The 25,461-nt window shown below is 43.0% G+C and overlaps 1 protein-coding gene across 3 annotated transcripts in view; it reads right to left on the bottom strand.

Annotated features, from left to right (window-relative positions):
- shq1 (SHQ1, H/ACA ribonucleoprotein assembly factor) overlaps positions 1-25,461 on the bottom strand; it is a 49,274-nt gene that overhangs the window by 19,436 nt on the left and 4,377 nt on the right. For 2 of the 3 annotated variants that reach the window (XM_080890815.1, XM_080890816.1), the window contains exons 4-11: positions 23,892-24,020; positions 23,615-23,775; positions 23,428-23,540; positions 23,242-23,339; positions 16,747-16,904; positions 16,565-16,651; positions 16,193-16,246; positions 1,295-1,418 (exon numbers count right to left, since the gene is read on the bottom strand). In XM_080890815.1, the coding sequence (XP_080746941.1) occupies positions 1,295-1,418; positions 16,193-16,246; positions 16,565-16,651; positions 16,747-16,904; positions 23,242-23,339; positions 23,428-23,540; positions 23,615-23,775; positions 23,892-24,020 (924 nt within the window). The remainder of the gene's footprint in view (positions 1-1,294; positions 1,419-16,192; positions 16,247-16,564; positions 16,652-16,746; positions 16,905-23,241; positions 23,340-23,427; positions 23,541-23,614; positions 23,776-23,891; positions 24,021-25,461) is intronic. The other variant, XM_080890817.1, reaches the window with a different exon arrangement.

Raw genomic sequence — 25,461 nt, 5'->3', positions numbered from 1 at the left:
TGGATAACACTTCCTCTGAGGCCTTAATCTGCTCGCTGCCATTAATGGGTTTGTTTTGCTAATATGAATGTTTGCTTGTACAGACAGTTAAATGAAGTACCTCGAAAATGGAACGTGCATTTCCATTCGCCTTATCCTGACAAATTAATTAGTGTCTAAAGTAATGCTGGGAGGAAAGGCAGCCTCACACATGCAACAGAACGAATTACTGTAGTGTTACAGTTGATTAAGGAGAAGCCCTTTTACTTATTCTTCATAATTCTTGTAAATAATGAAGGTTATGAGCCGGGAGGGAACATTATTGCATATTAAAAAATTAAGTCCCATCCCTCCCCCCTCTAAATTTAAACAAATAAACAGACGCTTTGGCTTCTTATTATGCACAGAGTGGAGTTGGAATAAGATGTTCTTTGAGGTGTAAGGAGATGGAACAATTTCCAGGTTTGGGCTCAACAAGAGAAATCTCTGCTCTGAGGTAAAAGACAGAAAGGAAAGAGCGAGTCTAACTGCTGTTTCCTTGGCTCTCCTGATCAACTCATCTTCCTACTTAATGAGGCGAGGAAATGCTAATCTGGGGCTTAAAAGGCCTTTAATTTTCTGTCGTTTGCTAGTGTTAAAATCATCACAAGCTGGATAATCTTAGCCCTCACACATCCTGAGTATGTTTACACTGCTGACTCTCAGCTGTCTGCGGGGGCTTTTGATTTAAAGATTACGTGCAGCTTTGAGATATCAAAGTCAACAGTCCGTTTTCCTCTAATCCACATTTCGCTCCCTGAGGGGGTGGGAGCCCGGCCACTCTCGCTCTCTCGCGTAGCTGGAGGAATATCATTTTCAAACACTCGCTGCTGTCTTCTCATGGGCTACTTTCCATCAGTGGCAGGCTGCTTCTGCTAAACAATACTCCATGCAAAGCACGCTGGCTATCAGGCTGCCTTTTCAGCAGCACGCACTCTCGATCGAGCAGCATCCTACAGGCTACGGACGCGCAGCAGACTCTGACTGCACACGCCAAAACTCATTTACATATGAAAGCGCTGCTCTGCAGAAACCACGGGGTGGGCAGAATCAATTAACACTAATTAGCCAAGATCCCGTGTTCACAGTGGAAAGAAATTAGAGTTGATTTAGCTTCTAGTTTTAACTCAAAACCACAAAACCCACAAAGAACACTGCAGATCATGTGGCAGATGTCAAAGGGTCACTACCAGTCTGCAGAGGTAATAATGGTCTTTATGAGCTTTTGTGCATATGTGTGCGTGTTGCCGGTGTAGGTCTGGTAAGCGTGTCTCACCTGAATGCAGAATTTTAGCCGTGTCATGAATCGCAAGAGAGACCAACGAAAAGTGTCTGTAGAGCGGGTAGCACAAAACCCTCCGTCCAAATGACACCAGGACCTCTTGCAGGGAGCTGTAAGTCTGCAGGAAAGAGAACAAGACCAGGGGTGCTCAATACGTCGATCGCGATCGACCAGTCGATCGCAAAGGTAGTATTGGTAGATCGCATGGCATTAAAAAAATAGATGCCAGCCTATCATCCATCCCGTCACTTGATTGATACAGGGAAGCCAGTCAGATGACAGCAGATTTTTTCTGACGCTTAGGTCGCTGCGCATGCGCAAACAGCGGCGCGAAGTGTAGTAAAACTGACAAGCTAGTCAGCGAGTTAACTCCAATTTTTAGCTCTCGGTTTTTTCTCTTAAACCTGGCCGTCAGCAGCTACTGTCCGGACTATGCATCCCTGGCTGATTCAATTCAGTGCAAGTCATCAGAGTAAACTCAGGTAATGACAAAAAATTTACATAGTTAATTGTGTTGTGAAATATTGGATATTGCGGTTATGCATGTATATACATTGTAGATATAAAGAATCCTCAATATATTTATAAATAAGTATATGTTTTGGATTTTTGTAGTGGGTAGATCATTTTGACTTGGTCATTTTATAAGTAGCTCACATGCGGAAAAAGTGTGAGCACCCCTGAACAAGACATTTGTAAGAGTATCCTGCACAGAGCCAGAGCACAGAAAGGGAAACAAAGATGCAATTGGCTGAAAGGGCTTGAGGTTTTTCCATCCCCTCTTATTCTTAGACTGAACACTGGCCCTTGTTGGTGAGAACTGCAGTTGATGGTTCTGTAATTACTCCTAACAACTACTCATTTATAGAGCTGGCAAAATAGAGGTTTGCAACTCTTAAACACCTCCACAGCCCTGGACTGTTAATTGCTGCCTCTCTTTAATCACTGCTATCACTCTCTGATGTCCTCTGCACTAATGGACATGGCCTGGAGACAGAACGAGAGATTTTTATCACCACCCCCCCCCACCCTCAAATTCCCTCGTTTTTTTCTTTGTGGCTTGTTAAGGATGTATTGCAAGCTTGCAAGTGCATGTCATTGGGGATCATGCTTTCCCTTGGGCTTGTTTAGCAAGAGTGTAAATAAGGTCTGCTGCAGCCGCGGGGGGGGGGGACTCACAGTCACACCAGCACAGTCGACTGAGGACAAATAAACAGGCAGCAGATGGGGGGTGGGGAGGTGGGATAAGGTGGCAGGGAAAGAGGAATGTTTGGCATAAGCGAGGAAAGAGAGAGCGAGTCAAGTCAGAGCATTAAAAAAAAGATAGCAGACAGCAGAATGGAGTGAGGCAGCAGAGCTGTATCAGCAGTGACACACAGATAGACAGGCAGTCAGAGACGGAGAGGAATCCATTGTAGAGCAGAACAGAGCGAGGAAGTGGTGGAGGAGGGGGAGACTGAGTGAGGTGGCCCCTCAATGGGAGCTGACAGCTCTACTGACTGACTGACGAGCAGCAAAGGGCTGTCGTGCAGGTGAAGACTGTTCTGTGCTTCCCTGTCAGCACAACAGGGAAACTACTTCCTCTCAAACCATGGTCTAGGTCTAGGCTCCCAAACGCCTCCAAGAACCCCCACAAGACTTGTTTAGAACTGCATTTTGATCACAAGTGGTAATCATGTGTGCGTGCCTGAAGCCTAATGAGGACGCTCTGGGATCCCGTCACTCACTAAACAGTCAAATGCCCTCTGGGACCCTTTAACCACATGTGCAGTGTAGTGTGTCCCTAGCGTTAATGAAGGATCGTATATTCAAGTGCATCATCTGTTTTGGCAGATGTAGGATAGAAGCATGTTGCCCTAAGTGCGAGACAACTGGCAAGAACAACCCACAGGCCCTATGCGCAATAACAATGACTGAGCAGCTCTCGGGGTGTGTAGCAGCAACTGTCAGTCGAGGTTTAAGCTTGATTTATAGCTGTGTGTGAAGGGATAACAGTGGAGCAGATGTGCACCTCCTCAAAAATGTGACTTTATCTCTGTAGTGTTGGACAACTGAGATAACATCCTTCCACTCTGTAACTTTAAAATAAAGTTGCATTTTTCTTCCCTCCATTGGCAATGTAAGTGACAATTTAGGAGTTCTGATTGTTGATTAGTGGTGGAAAAATTTTAAGAGCTCAAAAGAAAATAATCCAAAGAGCAGCTGGACGATATGAGGAAAATCTAATATGATGATATTTTTTTGGCTATATCGCGATACACGAAATATATCACAATATGTTTAAATAACCTCCCAATCTGGTCGCGTGTGTGTGTGTGTGTGTGTGTGTGTGTGTGTGTGTGTGTGTGTGTGTGTGTGTGTGTGTGTGTGTGTATATATATATATATATATATATATATATATATATATATATATATATATATATATATATATATATATATATATATATATATATATATATATATATATATATATATATATATATATATATATAGCAGCTGGATAGCGTAGTGGTTAAACTACACGCCTTTGGAACAGAGGATCGCAAGTTCGATTCCTGCCTGGGGCGTCTGTATCCAGTAAGGGTCCTAAGGCTAGACCCCCTATGCTAAGCAAGCCTACCGCAGACATGAGCGAGACAGATAAATATGAAGGCATGCCGGCTCGGACGTCGCCCGGATCAACAAGGTCCGCGTCAGGTGTTGAGGAACCAGGGCACCCTGACGAAAAGTGGGCTACTGGAACAAGAAGGCATCGGTGGGCAAGGGACGAAAACAGGGCGTTGTTGGAATGCTACTACGCAAGTAACCCCGGCGGAAGGGGCTACATGAATAGGATGAGGGACCTATGGATTCTTCGATACCCAACATCCACAATGACAGCGAAACAACTAGTAGCTCAGTGTTCCAACATTCGAAAGAAGGGACTGCTCTCACAGCTAGAGATTGACGAGGTACAACACAAGATTACGTGAAGTACCCTCAGAAGGTCTGCTAGATGATGTTAATGCAGCACTACGGGCAATACCTACAACCACGATTACCGACACTAACAAGCTGATCTACAATACGGCAGCAGTGATCAGTGAGATGCTTGGCTACAAGTTGAACAGCCACAAGGGGCAGTACCCTCCATGGAGAAGGAGGCTAGAGGGCAAGATCAAAGTAGCACGGAGGGAGGTTAGCCAACTAACAGAGTTGCAGAAAGGTGCGACAAATAAGGTGCCTAAGAAATACAGCAAGCTGTCCATACCTGAGGCCTTGGAAACTGCCAAGCAAAGACTCACAGCCTTGGCCAGCCGCTTGAGGAGGTACACCAGAGAGATAGAAGGCAGGAGAATAAACCAGCTGTTCTCCACAGAACCAGCAAAGGTGTACTCTCAGTGGCAAGGGAACAATAAGAGAACAGCACCACCAAGGCTGGAGACGGAGCAATACTGGAAGAGCATATGGGAGAAGGATGCAACCCATAACGGCAATGCTCAGTGGCTAGTGGATCTGAGGGCAGACCACAGCGACCTCCCTGAACAGGGTCCAGTAACCATCACAGTGGCAGATATCCAAGAAAGGGTCTCCAGTATGAAGAGTTGGACAGCACCAGGGCCCGACATGGTTCACGCCTACTGGCTGAAGAAGCTGACTGCACTCCACGAGCGTCTGGCAGCACAAATGAACCAGCTGCTAGTTAACGAGAGACACCCGGAATGGCTAACCGAAGGTCGGACGGTCCTGATCCCCAAGGACCCCAAGAAGGGAGCGGTCCCCTCCAACTACCGACCAATAACCTGCCTCAGTACTACATGGAAGCTCCTGTCAGGCATCATATCGGCTAAGATGAACAGGCACATGGGTCAATACATGAGCGGGACACAGAAAGGAATTGGCAAGAATACCAGAGGTGCAAAACACCAGCTACTGGTAGACAGAACAATCAGCCGAGACTGCAAGACCAGACTGACCAACCTGTGCACTGCCTGGATTGATTACAAGAAGGCCTATGACTCAATGCCCCACAGCTGGATACTGGAATGCCTAGAATTGTACAAGATCAATGGGACCCTAAGAGCCTTCATCAGGAACTCAATGGGGATGTGGCGTACAACACTAGAGGCCAACTCCAAGCCCATAGCACAAGTTACCATCAAGTGCGGGATCTACCAAGGAGATGCTCTGTCCCCACTGCTGTTCTGCATAGGCCTGAACCCCCTCAGTGAGATCATTAACAAGACTGGCTACGGATACCGACTACGGAACGGAGCAGTTGTCAGCCACCTCCTGTACATGGATGACATCAAGCTGTATGCCAAGAGTGAACGAGACATCGATTCACTGATCCACACTACCAGGCTATACAGCAATGACATTGGAATGTCGTTCGGACTGGAGAAGTGTAGTCGGATGGTATCAAAGAGAGGGAAGGTAGTCAGAACTGAGGGGATTGAACTACCAGAAGGCAACATTGCAGACATAGAGGACAGTTACAAGTACCTGGGGATCCCGCAGGCAAATGGGAACCATGAAGAGGCCGCTAGAAAGGCTGCAACCACCAAGTACCTGCAGAGGGTCAGGCAAGTCCTGAGGAGTCAGCTGAATGGTAAGAACAAGATCCGGGCCATCAACACATACGCCCTGCCCGTGATCAGATACCCTGCTGGGGTAATAGGCTGGCCAAAGGAGGAGATAGAAGCCACTGACATAAAGACAAGAAAGCTCCTGACCATGCATGGAGGGTTTCACCCCAAGTCCAGCACCCTGAGGCTGTACGCTAAGCGGAAGGAAGGGGGCCGGGGACTGGTGAGTGTCAGCACCACAGTCCAGGATGAGACAAGGAACATCCAAGAATACATTGGGAAGATGGCCCCAACTGACCGAGTGCTCAGTGAATACCTCAGGCAGCAGAAACCCAAGAAAGAGGAGGGAGACGAGGAACCATCATGGAAGGACAGGCCCCTGCATGGTATGTACCACCGGCAGATAGAGGAGGTGGCTGATATCCAGAAATCCTACCAGTGGCTGGACAAAGCTGGACTGAAAGACAGCACAGAGGCACTAATCATGGCAGCACAAGAACAAGCTCTGAGTACAAGATCCATAGAGGCTGGGGTCTATCACACCAGGCAAGACCCCAGGTGCAGGCTGTGTAAAGATGCCCCAGAGACAATCCAGCACATAACAGCAGGGTGCAAGATGCTAGCAGGCAAGGCATACATGGAACGCCATAACCAAGTGGCCGGCATAGTGTACAGGAACATCTGTGCCGAGTATAACCTAGAAGTCCCGAGGTCAAAATGGGAGATGCCCCCAAGGGTGGTGGAGAATGACCGAGCTAAGATCCTGTGGGACTTCCAGATACAGACGGACAAAATGGTGGTGGCTAACCAACCGGACATAGTGGTGGTAGACAAACAGAAGAAGACGGCCGTAGTGATCGATGTAGCGGTTCCGAATGACAGCAATATCAGGAAGAAGGAACACGAGAAGCTGGAGAAATACCAAGGGCTCAGAGAAGAGCTCGAGAGGATGTGGAGGGTGAAGGTAACGGTGGTCCCCGTGGTAATCGGAGCACTAGGTGCGGTGACTCCCAAGCTAGGCGAGTGGCTCCAGCAGATCCCGGGAATAACATCGGAGATCTCTGTCCAGAAGAGCGCAGTCCTGGGAACAGCTAAGATACTGCGCAGGACCCTCAAGCTCCCAGGCCTCTGGTAGAGGACCCGAGCTTGAAGGATAAACCGCCCGCAGGGGCGTGCTGGGTGTTTTATATATATATATATATATATATATATATATATATATATATATATATATATATATATATATATATATATATATATATATATATATATATATATATATATATATACACACACACATACATACACACACACACAGATGCTCAGCGCAGTGTGCCAGGTAGAAATTTTCCAGTTGGGAGGGGGTGATTAATGATGCATTAATGTGGGAGAAAATAAAACCTCACAGTGAATTACATGGAGACAGCTGATACCACTTTTTTTTATGTCCGATACCGATACCATAAATTTGGATATCTGCCGATACCGATATGAATCCGATATAATGTTTTTTTAATCAACAAAACTGTTTTTTTTTAAATATCTTGCTGCATTTTGTATAAGTTCATACTCAAGTTTAAAACAACAACTACACTAAAGCTATTCTGTTATACCTGTATGCAAAAAAAAATGTTTCATAGTTCAGCAATACTGATCAATCTAATAAACTTAAACCTACACCATCCTCCCTATTCTGGTATTTTAAAGAGTACTTAGCGTAAATATTAAGCAACCTAACTAATAGGGTTCCAACTCCCAGCAACAACAAAAATAAATAAATAAAAAATAGGGAACCACCCCTCACACTCCACCTCATGATGCTTAATCAACGTAATCAACCTTAATTTGATGCAGTGTGAAAAAAAAATGCACAGAAATCAATTCTTTTTCAAGAAATATTAAATAGATTCAACATCTTTCTTCAACAAAATTGCAGACTGCACAGATGGTACCTTCCCAAAGGAAAAAGTACTATAGCTTACTAGGGTATATTAGACTTAATAGTTACTATATATAATTATTTATTAAAAGCTAGACATTTTAAATGAGAATAAGAAAGAAAAGTATGTCTTTGTGCCCCCTTTTCCCTGTTAATGCCCTATCGGCCCCCCTGGCTAAACTTTGCTAGATCCGCCCCTGCACAGTTACCAGCGTCAGCTACGTAGAAAAAGATCCTGGTGTAGAAAGTAATATTAAATAAATTCTAACAACAGCTGATCAAGCTTAAACGTGCTGCTGTTGTTCAGCCCCTGGTTTCCTCTTTCTGGTGCAAAGTGGGCCAAAAACAAACCAGACAGACGGACTCGCGACAGAAAAGCCGATCAGCTGATCATTTAAGCAGTTTCATGATTGAAGTAGCAGCCAGAAGAGGCAGTCGCTCCATATATCGTTTGGTAAGCTTAACGCAGGAATGCTTTACAAACATTCAGAGATGGACTTACACACTGGCTTTACTTCTCTCGGGATAACTTTGTCGGAGATGAAATGCCGGGCTGCTAGCGAAGCTATCCAGACCACCGACAGGTCCCGCATGCCACAGCCGCTCTATCACGTGATGCATACTGCTCCGACATGCTAACGTTCTGAGGTGAGTTACGGCGTGTTGCAAGTTTTGTGAGGTGCTTTCGTGATATTTAATGGATCGGATTACATTTTTTATTTTTCTCCGATATCCGATCCAGTAATTTAGGTCAGTATCGGACCGATACCGATACGTAATATCGGATCGGTCCATCTCTACTTAATACTGCCATGGCAATTTATACTCGATGGTTACGGTAAAGCCATTTTGACCATCATATGTGGAAAAACCTGTGATACATCGAGTATTTTTGATATATCGCCCACCTCTAATCCAAAGTACAAACCAACTACAATTTAGAGTGGACTTCAACAACGTTTCAGCAAGAAACAGAGTTCCGTCTTTAAATCTAGTCATGTGTCCTGTTAATGGTGGACAGAAACTAAAATATGCTATTCACTTTGCCCTGAGGGGTGTACTGTGAGGTCAGATTAAGTTTTTTGTGAGCTACGCTGAGTCTTTTAATAGAATGGCTCTCTATTCATCTGGTTAAATCACCACGGTGAGGATATAACCAGGTCGGGACCAGGTTATGTTCTGAGTTTTAGTTAAAACCGTCTTAAAAGTATCCCGTTGTCACTGATTCTTTTATTTACAGCAGGTTTTAAGTGTGTTACAGATTATCTGCAGGGGGAATGTGTTTTATATGTGCAAGCTGTTAAGCCATATCTTACTAAAAAATACTGAGTGAAGTGTCACATTGTTGTGGGACAGCATAAACGTACTCTAATCTGCTGGAACTGCAGTGTATTTTTCCATTATACTTTTTACATTCTTTAGAGATTTTCAATCACCATTTTCTTATCATTGTCATATGATCATACATCATCATAACTTGTCTGAGTGGGCTGCAATTATAGGGACCATTTTTATATAGAGGAAGAGTTATTTTTTTATGTGAGTGCACACAGAGCCAGAACCAAGGAGCCAGACTTAACATTGATAGCCACTGTTGTGGTACCATTTATCTCCACCTGGGGTTTTAGGATTTGTCAAACCAGCTAATGCAAAGAAAACCTGGCTGTGTAGAACTTATATTATATACCTCTTTGGTGTTGTTGTTTTGTTCTCAAATGTAATGACAAACTTTTAAATTTACTCTCTGTGGCAACAATAAGAAGTGGCTTGTGGGTATTTAGTAAGGCTGGATATTACCACCGATTTCTAAAACTCAATTCTGATTCACAAGGTCCCGATTTGATTCGTTTCAGTTTTGACTCAGACAGTCAGAAATATAATAATTCTGATCATTTCTCACTACATATCCATATTTTTATATCTATGTATAAAAACAAAGCTGACACTGTGAGACTTCATCAGAGGTGTGAGCATCACAGCAGATGTCTTTGTGTCAAAGTAACTGAGGATAAAACATGAAGGAGATTTTCCTGGCCTGGCTTTTTATAGCAGATAACCACCTTAAAAATATTCTGCAGTAGATCAAAAACCATGAATCAACATTACCTGATGCTGCTGAAATGGAGCAGAGCAAAGTTACAAAGGTTTATTAGAGACACAGCCAAGTGTTTTGTAATTTGGCAGAATTTTAAAAAGTTTAAATTTCTTCAGTATTGAACAGCAGAAATTGTTCTCTTTTAAGGAGTAATTTTGTAAAAAAACAAAATGGTGCGGCCAACATAGCTGCACACAACGGTAGACTGGTGCGTAATAAGCAAATAATGCAGAAAACAGATTTTTGATTAGAAACTGCTCTTGACGTACAGAGAGAGCGAGAGAGCTGTGCAGGAAGTGTGATTTTATCATGGTGGAAACAAAACAGCAAAAGTAAGAGGGAACTAATGAAGATGTTTCTCGAATGTGAAGCACAGTTTTGATTTTCTTTTGCTGCTGGTTCAGTCAATTTTGGTTGGAGAGAGACAACCTTTCAGCCCTGACGGCATGTCCATGTACATGCCGTGGGGCTTTTTGTGTCCATTTTTATGTCTTTTTGTGAGTTTAACCTGAGATTCTGGTGTTTCTGAGGGCACTGACTGATGAAGCTCTCGCCCCCATATAACAACGTTTAAACCCAACCCTACTTTGAGCCATACAAAGTTTGAAACAACACACCTAAACGGATGCAAAAAAAAAAAAAAAAAAAAAAAAAAAAAAAATTCCAACTTTTTCCAAAAACTTGATCGCTGTGATGATCTAAAAATTCAAACTGGTTCTTGTAAAGTCAACGGAACAGGTTTCCATTGTACTTTTTTTTTTGTCTCTAGTTTCCTGTGGCGAGTGACTTCAGTCACTGTTATTTGGAAGAACTGTTGCAAGAAAGCTGCAACCCGCAATCTTCTCGTTATGCACAACAGCCATGTTTTAAACAGGAACAGTCTCAGAAACAGCAGTGCATCCTTCTAGACGTCCCCTTTGGAACACAGTAATGTTATGAGTATCTGCATTTAAAGCATATCTGCAGCTGCAAAGACACTGGTTAGTGTCTCCTTGAACGGGCTCTACTAGTAAAATAGTTGCTGGTTGTTAATAAGAAGCCAGTTCAAGGTTTGTGTTAGCGATGTTGTAATAATGTTGTAATAAACAAATGAACTTCAGCACGGCCCACATCTAAGCCAAACAACCACGATTTGCCGCCTGTTTGCAGTCACACTAATGTTAAGTGCGCTGAAAAAAAGAGTAAGTAGACTTCCCTTTTCCGTGGAATGATCTCTGCCATCTCAGCACAATGGTTTCTTTGCATTTCAGTGAATGAATAAACCTATCACTGAAACTGCAAAGGAATAGTCTCACGTTGAGTAATGAGATGAGGTGAAACAAGGTAGCTGCATGCAGCAATATAAGTATGTCCACAGTCTCTCTGTGTCATTGTTAAGCGCCTTCCTTCACGTGGCACTGGTGTCTAATCTAAAGCTAGTTCAACACACAGACAAGAAACTGGTCCTATAATCATGGGAGGCGTATGTACTAGCAGTTTATTAATATGACCTGAAATGCTTTTTGACTTTCATTTCTTAAAATTTCGAAAAAGCGGGTCACTTATGAAAAGGTGTCAAAGCCAAACTAGCTGTGCCTTCCCCATTTCCTCTTCCTCTTGGCTGCCTTCAGCCACATCCAGTAGCACAGTTTCCAGCAGCACCTACCAAGCCTCAACCAATCCGGTATTGAAATCTCGTTTCAGATGATCCACATGCTTGATTCAGCAAAGATCTCACACCAAATGCCGTTCCTGAAACAACCTCCCCTATTTATCCAGGCACTAGGAGTACACTAACTTGTGTGCACCCATAACTATACCTTCAAAATGACTCCTCACAGAAGAGGCTTTTTGGTCACTTCCACCTCTTCCCATTTGACAATATATTGCACAACAAAATACTTGATCTTGTTCCAAGAAGCGGCGTTAATGTGTAATCTGGATAACAGTGCTGAGTAAAATGTGAAAGCTCTGAAGCAAGCATATCTGTTTCAGGTCAGGATTTACTCAGCAAATCTATGCACACTTCTCAGTGAACCGGTTCCTTTAAACAAGCCAAATGAGTCAAAACCATTTTGCATTTCTCTAATGACTTTATCAGTCTGATCAAGAATCAGTGGTTAACAGAGTATTGTACTATATCATACTTGTGAAGTCTAAACTGCACACAGACAAAGACATCTAGAATTTGCACAATTTCACAGAAATACTTTATATGATAATGTAGCCCAGAAAGCAACATAACTAACTGTGGTGTAACTGCATGACGCAAAATACAGCAAATGGAATTTCTGCCCAAACATGGCCGAGCTGGGTTGTCAGGGACCATGCACCAAGGTTATTATCGTTAACGAAAACTAACGAAATACTGAAAACTAGAAGTGAAAAAACATTTTCGTTAACGGAAATAAAAAAAATAAAAAAAAGCAAAACTAACTAAAACTGTAATGAGTGTTCACAAAACTAACTAAAATTAACTGAATTTATAGCAAAAATGTGTTTAGTTTTCATTGATGTGTGCGTGTCATACAATAGAGTGAAAATGAAGTTTAGTTTCCAGATTTTTTTTCTTGCCGTGTCTCATTATGCCAGCAGGTGGCAGTACGTTAGTCGAGTCGTCTGTGTTGCTGCTCCGTCCACGCGCAGAATCATGTCAGGAAAAGTCGGGAGAAAGCGCCAGAGTCCAATTTGGGATTACTTTGAATATGACTGTGTTTTGGATAAAGCAAGTGTCTTGTAGTGGAAAGAGACAAATTATGAGGGACATTTCTAAAGGGAAAAAAATCCCACAAACCTTAAAGTGCACTTGAAAAGCTCACACAAGAAGGCTAACCTAGCTTACCTTGAGAAGGTAAGGGAGCACACTCAACCCTCATCCCCAGAAACAGACGCTAACAAGGCAGCGTGATGCATCCCGAGACAACAGGATGGGGATATCTACATAACTGTGTGAGTCAATTGCCTTCAAAAAGTTTATCAGTTCACTTGAACCAAAATTACAAACACCTGGTGCTGCAAGAGTTAATAGTCTCATTGGGGCCAAGATATACATTTTATAGTTGCCTGGTATCAATGGTTGTTCATCTGCCTTTATTTATTTATTTGTTTAAAGAACCCATAGGTGGGAATGTGAGTTGTCTGTCTCTGCGTGTTAGCCCTGCGACAGACAGGCGACCTGTGCAGGGTGCAGGGTATGGTAGCTGGAATAGCAACATACCAAGGATAAGCAGAAGAGAATGACTGATATGATGAAACTGGGATTTTGTTACACTTAATTATTGCAAACAACTAAAACTATAACTGAAACTAATCAAAACTAAACTGAAACTAAGGATTTTCAAAAAAAATACAAACTAAACTAGCAAACAATTGGTAAAAACTAATTAAAACTGATATAAAATTGAAAATCTGAAGTCAAAACTAAATAAAAATAAAAACTAATGAAAATTGCAAAGCTATTAAAACCCTGCCATGCACTCACTGCTGTTTTGCGGTGTCAATGTGAAGAGCAAACTTGTCAGAAAACAACAGACTGGATGGAGATTTTCAATTTAGACAACTTAGACTCCTGTGTCTGATGCTGTTCAAACACCCTCTGTACACTAAAGCGATGGTCTCATGGCAGGTTGTGAGAGCAGACAGAAGACAGATCACACACACTCAGAATTTCAGCTGGGAGCGCCTGTTGCTGCTGTAGTAAATGCCTCTGGTTTGACAGATAGATGGAGCCTGGGCCCGCTCTGTTTACTTCAGTGCAAATATCAGTAACGGAAAAGGCAAAAAAAAAGAAGAAGAAGAAAAGAAAAATCAGCCAGGGTATCAATATATTTACACAAAGTGAAACTTTATATGCAACAGACTCGCAGATGCATTTGACATTCCCCTCAAGAGTCTAATTACTTTTTACCACATCCAGCCTACCCGCCAGACAGTAGCTGCTGCGGAGCTACAAGCCTGAGAGGATAACAAGAGGAGCTAAACTTTTATATTTATTTATGGCGTTCTTAGTTATATCCAAATTGTGTTGTTTCAACAACAGCCTGTGGTTCAATACAGGCAGAGCATTTTATTTATTTATTTAATCGTTTTACAAAGACTGCAGAAAATGCCAGACAAGGTTGGCCTGTCACTTCTTTTTTCTTAACACTTGACTTTCCAGGAGGAGGGTTTGCAAGAAAACTTCAATGCCATTATTAACTTACCATAGCGTTACCATAGCGACCAGAGAGCATTATGGGGCAGAGAGGAGGATGTTACTCTCAATGTGGTTGGTGCATTTCAGGAGGACTCTGCTGATAAAAGTTACCAGCGGTCCCCAACCTTTATTGTGCCATGGACCGGTTACACAGTGAATTCACGTTTATTATTATATTTACAAAATACCACAGTTTTTGTCTTGGTCGTATCATTTTATTTTGCTGTATTTATCCACGACACCTTAAAGGACCGGTCTGTGAAAATATTGTCTGACATTAAACCGGTCCATGGCCCAATGCAGGTTGGGGACCGCTGGTCAAAGACACAGCTACAAATAGCAGCTGAAATAGGGCTGTGCGATATGACCAAAATCTCATATCCCGATATAAGACATCTATCGTCCCGATAACGATATAAATCACAAAAATGTAACGTTTTCTGTAAATTCTGTGAATCTCGGGCAGCTCGACTTGCGGGAAGTGTTTCCAGCTGCGTGTCATGTACCTGGAGTCGAGTGTTTTAACAGATGCATGAAACAATACATTTTAAGACATAAGTTGTAAAGGCCGCCGTTTTCTTTGTGAGTATTTATTACACGGCGTGCTGCGGGGAAAAGCCTGTTCTAGCGTTTGAGTCTAAGGTTTATTTTTTAGCACCTGCCGGCTCTTTTTGACTTCTCATCCGTAAATAATCTGCTCTTTCACGTGATTCAGTTTATTTTGAAAAGTCTCAACAGGATCTTGAGCTTTATTGTGAAAGGTTTACATGGAACATAAACAAGCGGACACGCGATGGTGTTACCGTCGTTGTTGCTAATGACAACGCATAAAAACAGGTGCTTGTCCGTCCGTAGTGTGGTTATATTAAATATAAGAGAAAGAGAGAACTTTAAGAAATTAATATAGCCACTACAGTGACCATCAGAACGATGAAAAAATATTGCCGTAAACAGTTTATTTTGCGACACCACGAAACAAACGATAGCGTAAAATGAAACGATAGACGTTTTTATATCGTCATCCAATATATATATCGTTATATCGAACAGCCCTAACCTGAAATACAGTTGTGCCATGATTTCTGCCGCTTTGTTCTTGGACTGTGGGCTTACTTGAGTTTTAAAGTAGAATGGGAGTCAGAGCCTTTAGCTTTCAGGCCCCTCTTCTGGTTCTGCTAGTGTGTCTTCCTGTTAAAAGGGAGTTTTTCCTTTCCACTGTCGCCAAGTGCTTGCTCATTTTAGGTGGTCTGATGATTGGGGTTTTCTCTGTATTATTGTCAGGTCTTTACTTACAACATACAGCACCTTGAAGCAACTGTTACTGCTACAGACAGTCGTTGTGTAACAAATGCATGCGGTGCTTCTCGAGGGTGTGGGTAGCATAGAGGCGCAGCGGTTAGCACAACAAAAAAGTACTGGGGTTGAGTCCAGCGGTCGGTTGAAGGTTGCACCGCATACATCTCAAAACCAATCGTTCTCTCTGTGAACACGACAGCTCAAAAGGTTTTGAATGAACTCTGATGCAACTTTGTAGGGGTGCAGAGTGGAGTCATGTTAGCAACCCAACAAAATTTAGCTTACAGCAACCGAGGTCTCCAAGGTCAACTTCATGATTTATTGGTGGGAAATTGACAAAAGGCCTTATAAATCAGAAGTGTGGTGTGGTATCGTCAACATATAGAGCGTGACCTCTGACCTCTCCTTCAAGGTCAAGGTGTGATCTGAAGGTCAAAGTGATAATAACGCTACATAGAGCTATATAAAGCTATTCCTACTGCCATTGTTTGCATTGAGAGCATATAGAGAATGATATACGGGGATTCTACATATCACATTAACCTTTGAGCTCATTTTCAACGTTTCACATCTGCCAACTTCATCAAATATATGAAATGGGTTTCAACAGGCTAAATAAGAAAAGCCCTGCTCTGGTTTTTACTGCACTGCAAACTTCTTAAAGTGCATTTAAAGAAAACAAACAAACAAAGAAAATAAAATGAATACATACAAAATAAATACTGTTCCCTCAAAAATGAATACAGGCCAGAGAGTGAGTTGTCTTGGTGAAGGTTTGCGCTCTTGAAGTGCTTCTTGCTGCGTTATAATTCACTCACCTCCAGCCAGCACAGAGTCCCACTGAGTTTTCTGATAGTCCACGGTGTTTCCACCTCCAGGGAAGAAGAGAGAAACTTGTCATCGGTGCAATAACAGACAGGAAACGCTACAAGAACATCCACTGAAATAAAGTGAAAGCACCACAGCGAAGCAGATGCTCAGAGTTCTGTAAAGAGCAGGCTACGAACCATTGGAAATAAAGTGGGGGGAGGCTCCACATTATAATACCGAGTGGAATTAAAATATTCACCTATGACAGATTTTGTTTTCATAGCTGAGATTTAATTCAACATTAAGGCTGTATCAAATATTTACCACATGGTTTAACAAGGCAATCAGATTTGTTCCTCTCGCCTTGCTGCAGCAGCTACCTTTAGTGAAGTGACACAGGGAGACCTGGACTGAGCTTTAGGATCTGCTGGTAATCTCTTAAGGCTCTGAACAAAATGGAAGGCGGTCTAAAGGATGTGAGGATAGAGGGCTTTGTTATCCAAGGATAAGTGCTGCTCAGGAGGAGTTTCCTCTTCACACATATCTACACACACACACTCACATTGTGTTCCCCCTCCGTCGAGCGCACTTCGTAGGTGTAAGCCAGCAGGATGTCCACGAGGCTTAGCCACGCTTGGTAACGAGACGCCTTGTCCAGCAGGTAGGAGCGGTTGGTGAATTTCCTCAGCTGCTCTTTCTCATCATCAGTGAACGGTACAGCTGCACGAGACCAAAGATTAGACAGTCAAAACACACGAAGCAGTCTAGTTTTTAATGCGCAGACAAAAAGAATCCAGCTGTGGGTGTGAGAAGAGGTCACAGTGGTTAGGCTCCTTCTCACAGGTAAGCTCCCTGCAACGTACTGTCAGTAAATGACTTTACAAACAGTCAACAGACACATCATTTAAGAAAGCTCCTCGGCCACAAGTCAAAGACGCAAATTAACGATTTTTCACATCAAATACATACCGAAACCAGCACGCATCGAGGTGAGGCACATAGTCTCACTGCAGGGATAAACAGCTTAATAAAAATAGGTTTAGTGCAGTAAGTCTTTAAGATTATGTCCACACTAAGCTGGATAAATATGAGCTGCGTGCCATTTTGCTAACCTCGTGTTGTAGTCGTGTTGAACACACAAAAGAGAGCCTTTGAATTACAATGAGACGTGAGGTAGGGTTAAATATGGACAGATTTGTGACCAATCCTGACGCATTTTAAGAGAAAATAAAATACACACACTACCGCACGTCCGTGATAGACATAGCACGTCGCCGAAATACTGGAGATTACAGTCCAGCTGTGTGTGAGAATATGTCAATGAAAACTAAAACACCCGTCTTATTTATTCTTATTCAGATGATGCTGGATTAGATTTCCATTTTTATTAACCAAAAAAAAAATAAAAATAAAAATCACAGTGTAGTGTGCCACTCAATAAGATCGGACAGCAAGAGCAAATGATAGTCTTAACAAGCAGGAACCATTGTCCACCTCCTCAAATCCCAGAATCCACACAACAAAACGACTGCATCAAATGGATTTTCCTCTCCCTGTCTTACTACATCCACTGTGTCAGGGCAAGAAAAGTCATAGTCTTCCTACCGCAAACTGATATACAGTTATGTCTCGTTGCATAAACGCTGTGCGCACAATTATAAGGCAAGTAAGCATTTTGACTATATCATCAGTTTCAATGTGTAGCTTCCAAATCCTAACAATATAAACAGCAGTGGCTCGTGGTGTGAATTGGTCAGCTCTAGTTCATGTCCAAGACTGAAACCTTCCCACCACTGACCAAGTTAAGTTAAAATATCAAGACTGCGCCAAGAAATATCTGAAGACAGATTTTTGTAAAGGGTTTTATGGACTGAAGAAATGAGAATCATTCTTGAAAGGCCAGATCAGTATCAGTAACAGGCACAGAGCTCCGCCAGATGCCAGCAAGGTGGAGGTAGGGTACTGGTACATCTTGGTGTCATTAAAATCGACCTTTTGGATTAAAGATCGCCTCAAAATCAGCTCACAAACTACTGCCAGTTTTTAGAAGACACCGTCTTCAAGCAGGTGCAGGAAAAGATCTGAATCTGTCAAGAAGAGAGTGGTTTTTATGGAGGACAATGCTCCATCGCAAAAAGATGAAAGAATAATGACACAGTCCCCTGCCTCACCTCACCTAAAATCCTATCGAGAACTGACAGGCTTTATGAATGGAAGGCTGATGACTGGAAAAAAACAGAAAAAAAAGGGGTGCTATACTGGTCACAGATGTTGTTTTAAATGTTTATTTGTAAATTTAGAGTTTAGAGTCAACGCGGGCGTTCACACCAACCACGTTTTTCACAGTAAAATAACTATTTTACCTCAAGCACATGGCTAGACGCTGCTCCGGGTCGATCTCTTTCTCTCCGAACGCATTTCTCCACTTCCACAAATGTGGTCCCAACTCTACCAGCAAGAGCTCAGACTGACATCCTGAAATATGCACGAAAGCTTCGACTCCTGGATCAAACGGTGAAATTCTCCATGCTGCTGCTTTCTTGCGACAAATAAATGAATCCAGAATCTCCATTTCTTCCTTTTTTCCTTCGGAAACATCAGGACCAGCTCACGATGGCTTGATGTCGACTTCATTTTTTTCTCATGCATTTTCTGAGGATACATTTTTCGCAAAATTGCAATGCTATATGACAATTTCACATCCAACATATCCAAAATCTCATGTCCTTTCTTTGTGGAATGTAGTTGTAAAATGTAATTTAGTTGCACAATAATTCTAAACACCAATAACTGCCCAACATTCACGTACACACAGATATTCTCTACAAAAGCCAAAACTTTTACTGTCTTAAATAATCAGGTTTGACTTTATGTAACGTTTTGGATTGATCGCGAGCGCTGTAGTTGCTGATAATCAAATTAATCCCCCAAAATACGACATGCCTAATAACTGTGCACAGGTTATACAAGAGAAAAAGAATCTGTCATCTGTGACGGTGTCTTCGGATGAAACCCAGACTGAAGGTTTGCACGCTGTTTTCTCACACACACATTTTGACTGTTGCCCAGTCCATGGCTGTGGCGTGATTGTTGATTAGATTCTGTGTTGAAAAGCAGAAGCAAAATAGGACAAATAGGCCCATATTAAATAAGCTAAATTAGCAGAGCTGATGTTATTAGTACTGTGCGTGTTTCAAAGTGGCTTTGCATTAAGAAAAATTGGAGCTCTGTAACATGAAAATATCTCCAAACCTCAGCTTCCTTTCTCTCTGCAAATTCGCTAACTGTTGTCTTTTGAAAGAGACATCTGCTTAATGGGGATCTGTGGCAAGCCTAATGGGGCGACACAAACAGACTTCAATCCCATTTTAAGCGATCTGCGATCATTCAGTATTGAAAGGCATGCTGAATGTCTGCGGCAACATGCTGTAACTCCAACTCCCCCCACCAAGCAGCTTATTAAACAGCTGAAAGCAATCCCTCTCTCTGCATGAGAAAAATAGAGTCCCTGCTCCGAGCCCTTGGTGTGCAAGGTGTGTGCTGGCTGGAGCAAATGCACACACACAAACACATTTGATATACACAGACACACACAAACACACACAGACACACACGCACAGGCAGCGCTTCAGAGTGATCTCCTTGGCTGCAGTGGGAACTTGGCTGTGCTGCGAAGGAGATTCCTGCTGCATTACGTCAGGTTTCAGCTCCCTGCAGACACTACCCGAGTCCCTCGTCAGTGTAGCTGCAGAGGGAGAGCTCAGACACAAAGATCTGCGTGCATGTGCGCTTTTAACGTAACCGTACAGGCACCGAGATAAGGGGAGAAGCTATAAATATGAAACACCAAAGTGACTCACTAGCTTAAGTAACAGCTATCTAAGTGAATGCGCATCTGTGTCGCTCAAACACATGCGTGCGTGCAAATGCAAGGATGCGTGAGCACTTGAGGAAAAACAAAGCAGCCTCTCTCTCCTTCAGCACAGACCCAGCAGCTTCATGCTGCTGATATATTTTCTATTAACTCCGCGTACCCGATTTACCCACCGCCACGTTCATTCATCTCCACTACGGAGCCAGTCGATTCTAGTGGGTATTAGCACACAGCCTATGAGGGCCTCTGCTGATTGCAAATTAATTTCTGACCTAAATCCTCCTGTTGGAACGGAAGCCTGGCTCGTCACTGCTCTCTACAGGTCCAGATGGCCGGATGGCATGGAGCAAATATGCCTGGTCAAAATACTGCTGAGGGCTGGAAAATGCTCAGAATCACACAAATGCTAGAGGTCAAAGTTTGACCGTGCATACGAGAGTCGGTTAATTTTGCGCACTCACACTGTGATGATGTCAAAGATCGAATCAAAGGGACATTTAATGATCAGTCTGTTCAGACGTGAGCAGTGTTGCGGCCTAAATCAGCAGAAGACCATCTAAGCTGGTCACAGGTCCGGTTTCTACATCTAGCCATAACAAAGACACAAAGAGTGTCAGGTAGAGAGAGAGGCCAAGCTGTCAGGAGCATTTAAGCTGGACCAGTGCGTTAATACAGGCCTCCAGTGGACAGCTGTGGCCTGTCAGCGCGCTGGCCCTGACACTGGAGAGCACAAAGGGGCCGGTTTTCTTGTTTTCTACTTCATTAGCACTTGGGTCCACATCCATCTGTCAGGTGACATATATATATATATATATATATATCAGGCTTAGCAGAAGCGAGGGGGGGGGGGTGTCTAGTAAACCCAGATAGAGGAATTGGAGATCTCCGTTTGAAAAATATGGCAAACAGTTAAAATCATGAGCACGCTTTCAAGATTTGACGGCAAGCTGCTTAAATCTCCTGACTGACGCCATTCTTCACACTCGGCTGAGGCTAATGCTATTCGAGCTGTCAATCAAGCCATTAAGTTTAATTTGGCCCATTTATCTACGCCCAGGCTCCCGACTGAGCCACTCTGTCTTAGAATGCAGAATGAGGAGAGGGAGCCGGCGGAGCTACAGTGAACCGTAATGTTCGTCAGAGGCTAAACTCCAAGATGAGGCTAATGGCTTTTGCCGCGCTGACTGATGGCTGCTCGTCAGCGCTGGTAAAAGCACGGCCGGCAGCACTCCCTCCAGCAACGCTGCTATCTGTTTAATCTAAATCCTCCCTTAAGCGTACAACATCCATTCACTGCACACAGGCTGTAGCTGTGAGCCGCAGTGAAAGGTCTGGAATTAGCAGACTGTTAGTGAGGCTGGATGGCACAATTACACGGTCTCTCAGAGTGCTAGGGTTCACAAGCTATCACTCCCGTGGAAGTGGCTGAACAAAGAGAGGAAACCGGGACCCCTCCGGACAACAAGCAACTCTTCTCAAACCAAATTCATAGACTATTAATGTAAGCAGACGGGAAATGTTTAGAAAGGAGAAAAAAAATGATAGTTTAAATTAGTCAGCAGGCAGCAGACAGATGGAGAGATTAGGGAAAGTCCAAGTTCAATCCTTCATAATGACAAGTGTCTTTCCTGTTCAAGTGCCCCGCGGCACTTTTAGCAGGGAGCACAAGCTGAGGTCTGTCCTTCTGTTAGAAGGGCCCGCTGCAGAGACTTGTGCGTCCTTTAGGATTTCATATACTGTCAGTGTCTGACAAGCTCAGCAGTAACACTCTTTTTCGCCCTGATTCAATCCGCAGAAGTACTGGGGAGACGATTTAAAATACAGCGAATGGGAAAATGATCAGTGAGAGGTTAAACTTATATAATAAACAATGCACGATTGCTCTCTTTATTTTTGAAATGTCATGCCACCTCCTGGTAGCATTCAGTAATTACTTTGCTGCTGTTCCAATAGCTTGATGAATGATCCGCATTCAGGTCACAGAATGTGTGTGACATTGTTTTAAGTAATTGGACATAAAGGATGCAGACTGAGGGCGGTAAAGCATGCACTGCATATGTAAAAATGCAGATGCGAGTTGCTCATGATTACCTTGCAAACACATTACAGCACACTAAACTACTACAAAACATTGGGTATCAGGTCTGAGTGTTTCTAGATCAGTGATGGAAAGTAACTGAAAACATTAACATGATACTTTCAGTACTTATTTAAAATGCACATGCAGGTTTAGTTTTAAAGTACTCAGATTTTACTATGCAGAGTATTTCAGTTTAATGTTTTTTTACCTTTCCACTCTACTACATCTCCTAGAGCAGGGGTCTCACACTGAGATTCAAACCAGTCTGTGACCTTTAGTCAACATACCTATGGTATCAGTTTCAAACTCCTATGTTCCTCGTTCTTGAGTTATCGCATTCACAAACTTATGCGTCCGCCCGCTCTGCAGGGTGATGACAATACCCCATCAGCATCGTATGGCTGAGTGATAGAAACTGTTAAAACTCCACCTCTGTTCCTTGCCTTAAGATATCTCAAGTATTAAATATATAGTTAAACTTCCGTACAGTGACAAAACTGGGACTTTTACTGGTTTATTTTCCAACTTCGTTTCCTTTCACACCATGTAAAAATGAAATTTGTGACTTTGGACCAATCACAGAAAAATGTCCAATGTGGGCCAATCACAACAGATCTGCAGGATTTGTTAGTGGGATTATTGATCCTGATCCAACTAAAAACTCTGGTTTTGTCATATTTTACAATAAATCTAACATTAAAAAGACAAATGTAAACAAATCTGTGTGGCAGGACTTTCTCTACAGTAGACAAAAAACACTGTGTGTCATCCAGCTACAATCCTGAAACGCTGCTGACACATCGTTATGTATCAGTAAGAACATTTTAACATTTTCCATAACAGTATCATGCCATGTTCTCAAGAGCAAGTCATCTTTCTTTAATACTTTTAAGTGCATTTAGTGAGTAATGCACGTGTTCCTTTACTTTAGTTTGATTCAAAGGCAGGAGATTTACTTGCTGACATGAGTACTTTGTCACCCAATGCTTCTTATTACAGCACGTTTATCTTATTAATTTATGTCTCCTTTTTAGAAACAGCCAAAGCAGAGACTTATCTCAACAACAGTAATTAAACAGATTTAGATGATGACATAAACTCACCAGATTCACCCTCTTGCTCTGAAGAAGGGCTCAGCTTTGTCCACCATGGCCTAAACTTCAGCAGCCCCTTTATCTCACCATCCTCAAACCAATCAGCCCTGCAATTACACGCAGCTATAACTGAGTAAAAACAGAAGAGGATTAAAGATGCTTTACCTGAGAGGTTTTTAGCCTTGTTAAACTTACAGGTAATGGTCAGTAGAGAAGGCTGATGCTTCTGCCTCCAGCCGAGCCTGCCTCCTCTCTGCTGCTGATGTTCCTTCTGGGTTCTTGATGTCGATCACGTCACTGAGCTCTTTCTGAAGAACATTTACAGCACGGGTGAGTTAAAGTCCAAATCTGTAACGCACCTTCATCTATCCATGGATCTTACCTGCAGTCGGGCAAATACTCCACACCTCTGATTGCCAAAGCCGTATTTCTGCAGGGCTCTCAGCTCTTCCTCAGACTTCTCCGTGTAAATCTCCTGCTCAACTTGCCAATCAAAGTCTTCTTCATCTTCGTCTTCATTATCTCCCACCCTTTCACTGCACTCTTTAGAAATGATAAAAAGCCACCACATTGTAGATTGTATGCCATCTTTTCCACCCGTGTGCACAAACTGAACACTGTCTGGACAAGCGAGGTAAGCAAATGAATAAATGACTTACCAGTACTCACTTCTTCCACCAATGGTTTGGCTGAACGGGAGCCCTTTGGGGCGAGGAGACTTGTTAGCATCTGAAGACCTTCGAAGTGCTCTCCCGGTGTCTCCTTAGGGACCCAAAGAGTGAAAAGACCTATAGCAACATAGCACGTGTAAGAGATCACATGTTTAATGTATTGTGTGTGTCTTTGTCATGAAATGTACTTGAAAATGAAGGCGGGAAGCAGCAATAACACCCCCCAGGAGCCAGAGGCAGACAGAAATAGATCTGAGAGGACTGCACCATCCATGATGCAAGAGGACTGGAGACCTAAGACCACACATCTCTGCGATATCTGTGCACCCATCCCACCAGGAGAAGGAGGGAGGACCTAAAAGGGCGCCAAGAGGTGTTAGTCCCAGAGGCAATGTGCAGCCGACTCCATTAGGGGCCTCCCTCCCTGGTGTGAACAGAGATCAGGGTCCAAGGGCTCCAGGTACCCAAGAACCACCCAATACCCAAAACGCAAAGATGCACCTGCACATACATTGACCTCACGACCCTCCTGGCGAGCAGAGACCCCCCCCCCCAGCATCTGGCAGAGTGTGTGAAAGGGGTAGGAAATACGTAGCTTGTTTCAGCTGCTTGAACCGCCGCTGTAGGAAAAAGCACCTACTGTGGGGTATGTACTTGTTAGCATGCCTGAAATACTCACTGAGTAGGGCTCCACAGTCGCAGCAAGCAGACTGTTTTTCCCACCCTGCAGTGGAAAGGCAGCCACTGCCCACACAGTCCAATGTCTCCATACTTTAGATCACAAGAAGTACACAACATCTAAACAGCCTCCAGCCAGACACAAAAACTGTTTTCCAACCGACACTACTCCCTACCCAGGCTGAGAGAGACTGTTCTGTACCTTAATTCAATGTTTTTTTAAGATTTTTCAAAACCTGCAGTTTCCTTTGGGGAAAAAAATAAATCATAATAAGGAATGATTAAAATTGTAGCTATGATTAGCTGACCCGCAAAGCTAGATAATTAGCATTCCTCAAATGAGTATTTACTTGCTTTCCTGCATTTCATAACATTTTAGACTGAGTGTGTGCGACTGCTGATGAGCCAAACAAAGCTGCTTTTAGACTTCACACTGCGCTGGGGTAACTTTTAGATGAGAATTTAGATCACAGACATTTTAAAAGAGACACCACAATAAATATCAGAGAAGATCTTAAGTCCTACATAACAACATGACAAATACCTGATACCATACAGCATCAAATCCAACTCAACTCATGGATTACTGAAGTCAATGATTCCATGCATGTTTCTACAACAAACCATTGCTGATCAACCAGGCCATCTGTCCGCACCGTGCCTCATACTCCAGGAGCTGCTTCACAGAACCGCTATTAAAACTAAATAGGCAACACATGATTGATGATTTGAACGGCTTGGCAACGACGCAGAGATAATCTGATGGTTGCCTAAAGACCTCATAAACTTTCAATACACCCAAGCGTTAGGGCTTTGAAGTGCTTTACAATGGGAGATGACTAATTGCTCGAGTTGCAGGCCTTGCAGAATGGAGAGCCCG

This window comes from Rhamphochromis sp. 'chilingali' (assembly GCF_963969265.1).
Source record: "Rhamphochromis sp. 'chilingali' genome assembly, chromosome: 9".
In the NCBI taxonomy this organism is placed as follows: Eukaryota; Metazoa; Chordata; class Actinopteri; order Cichliformes; family Cichlidae; genus Rhamphochromis; species Rhamphochromis sp. 'chilingali'.
This window is presented reverse-complemented; position numbering and strand designations above follow the sequence as displayed.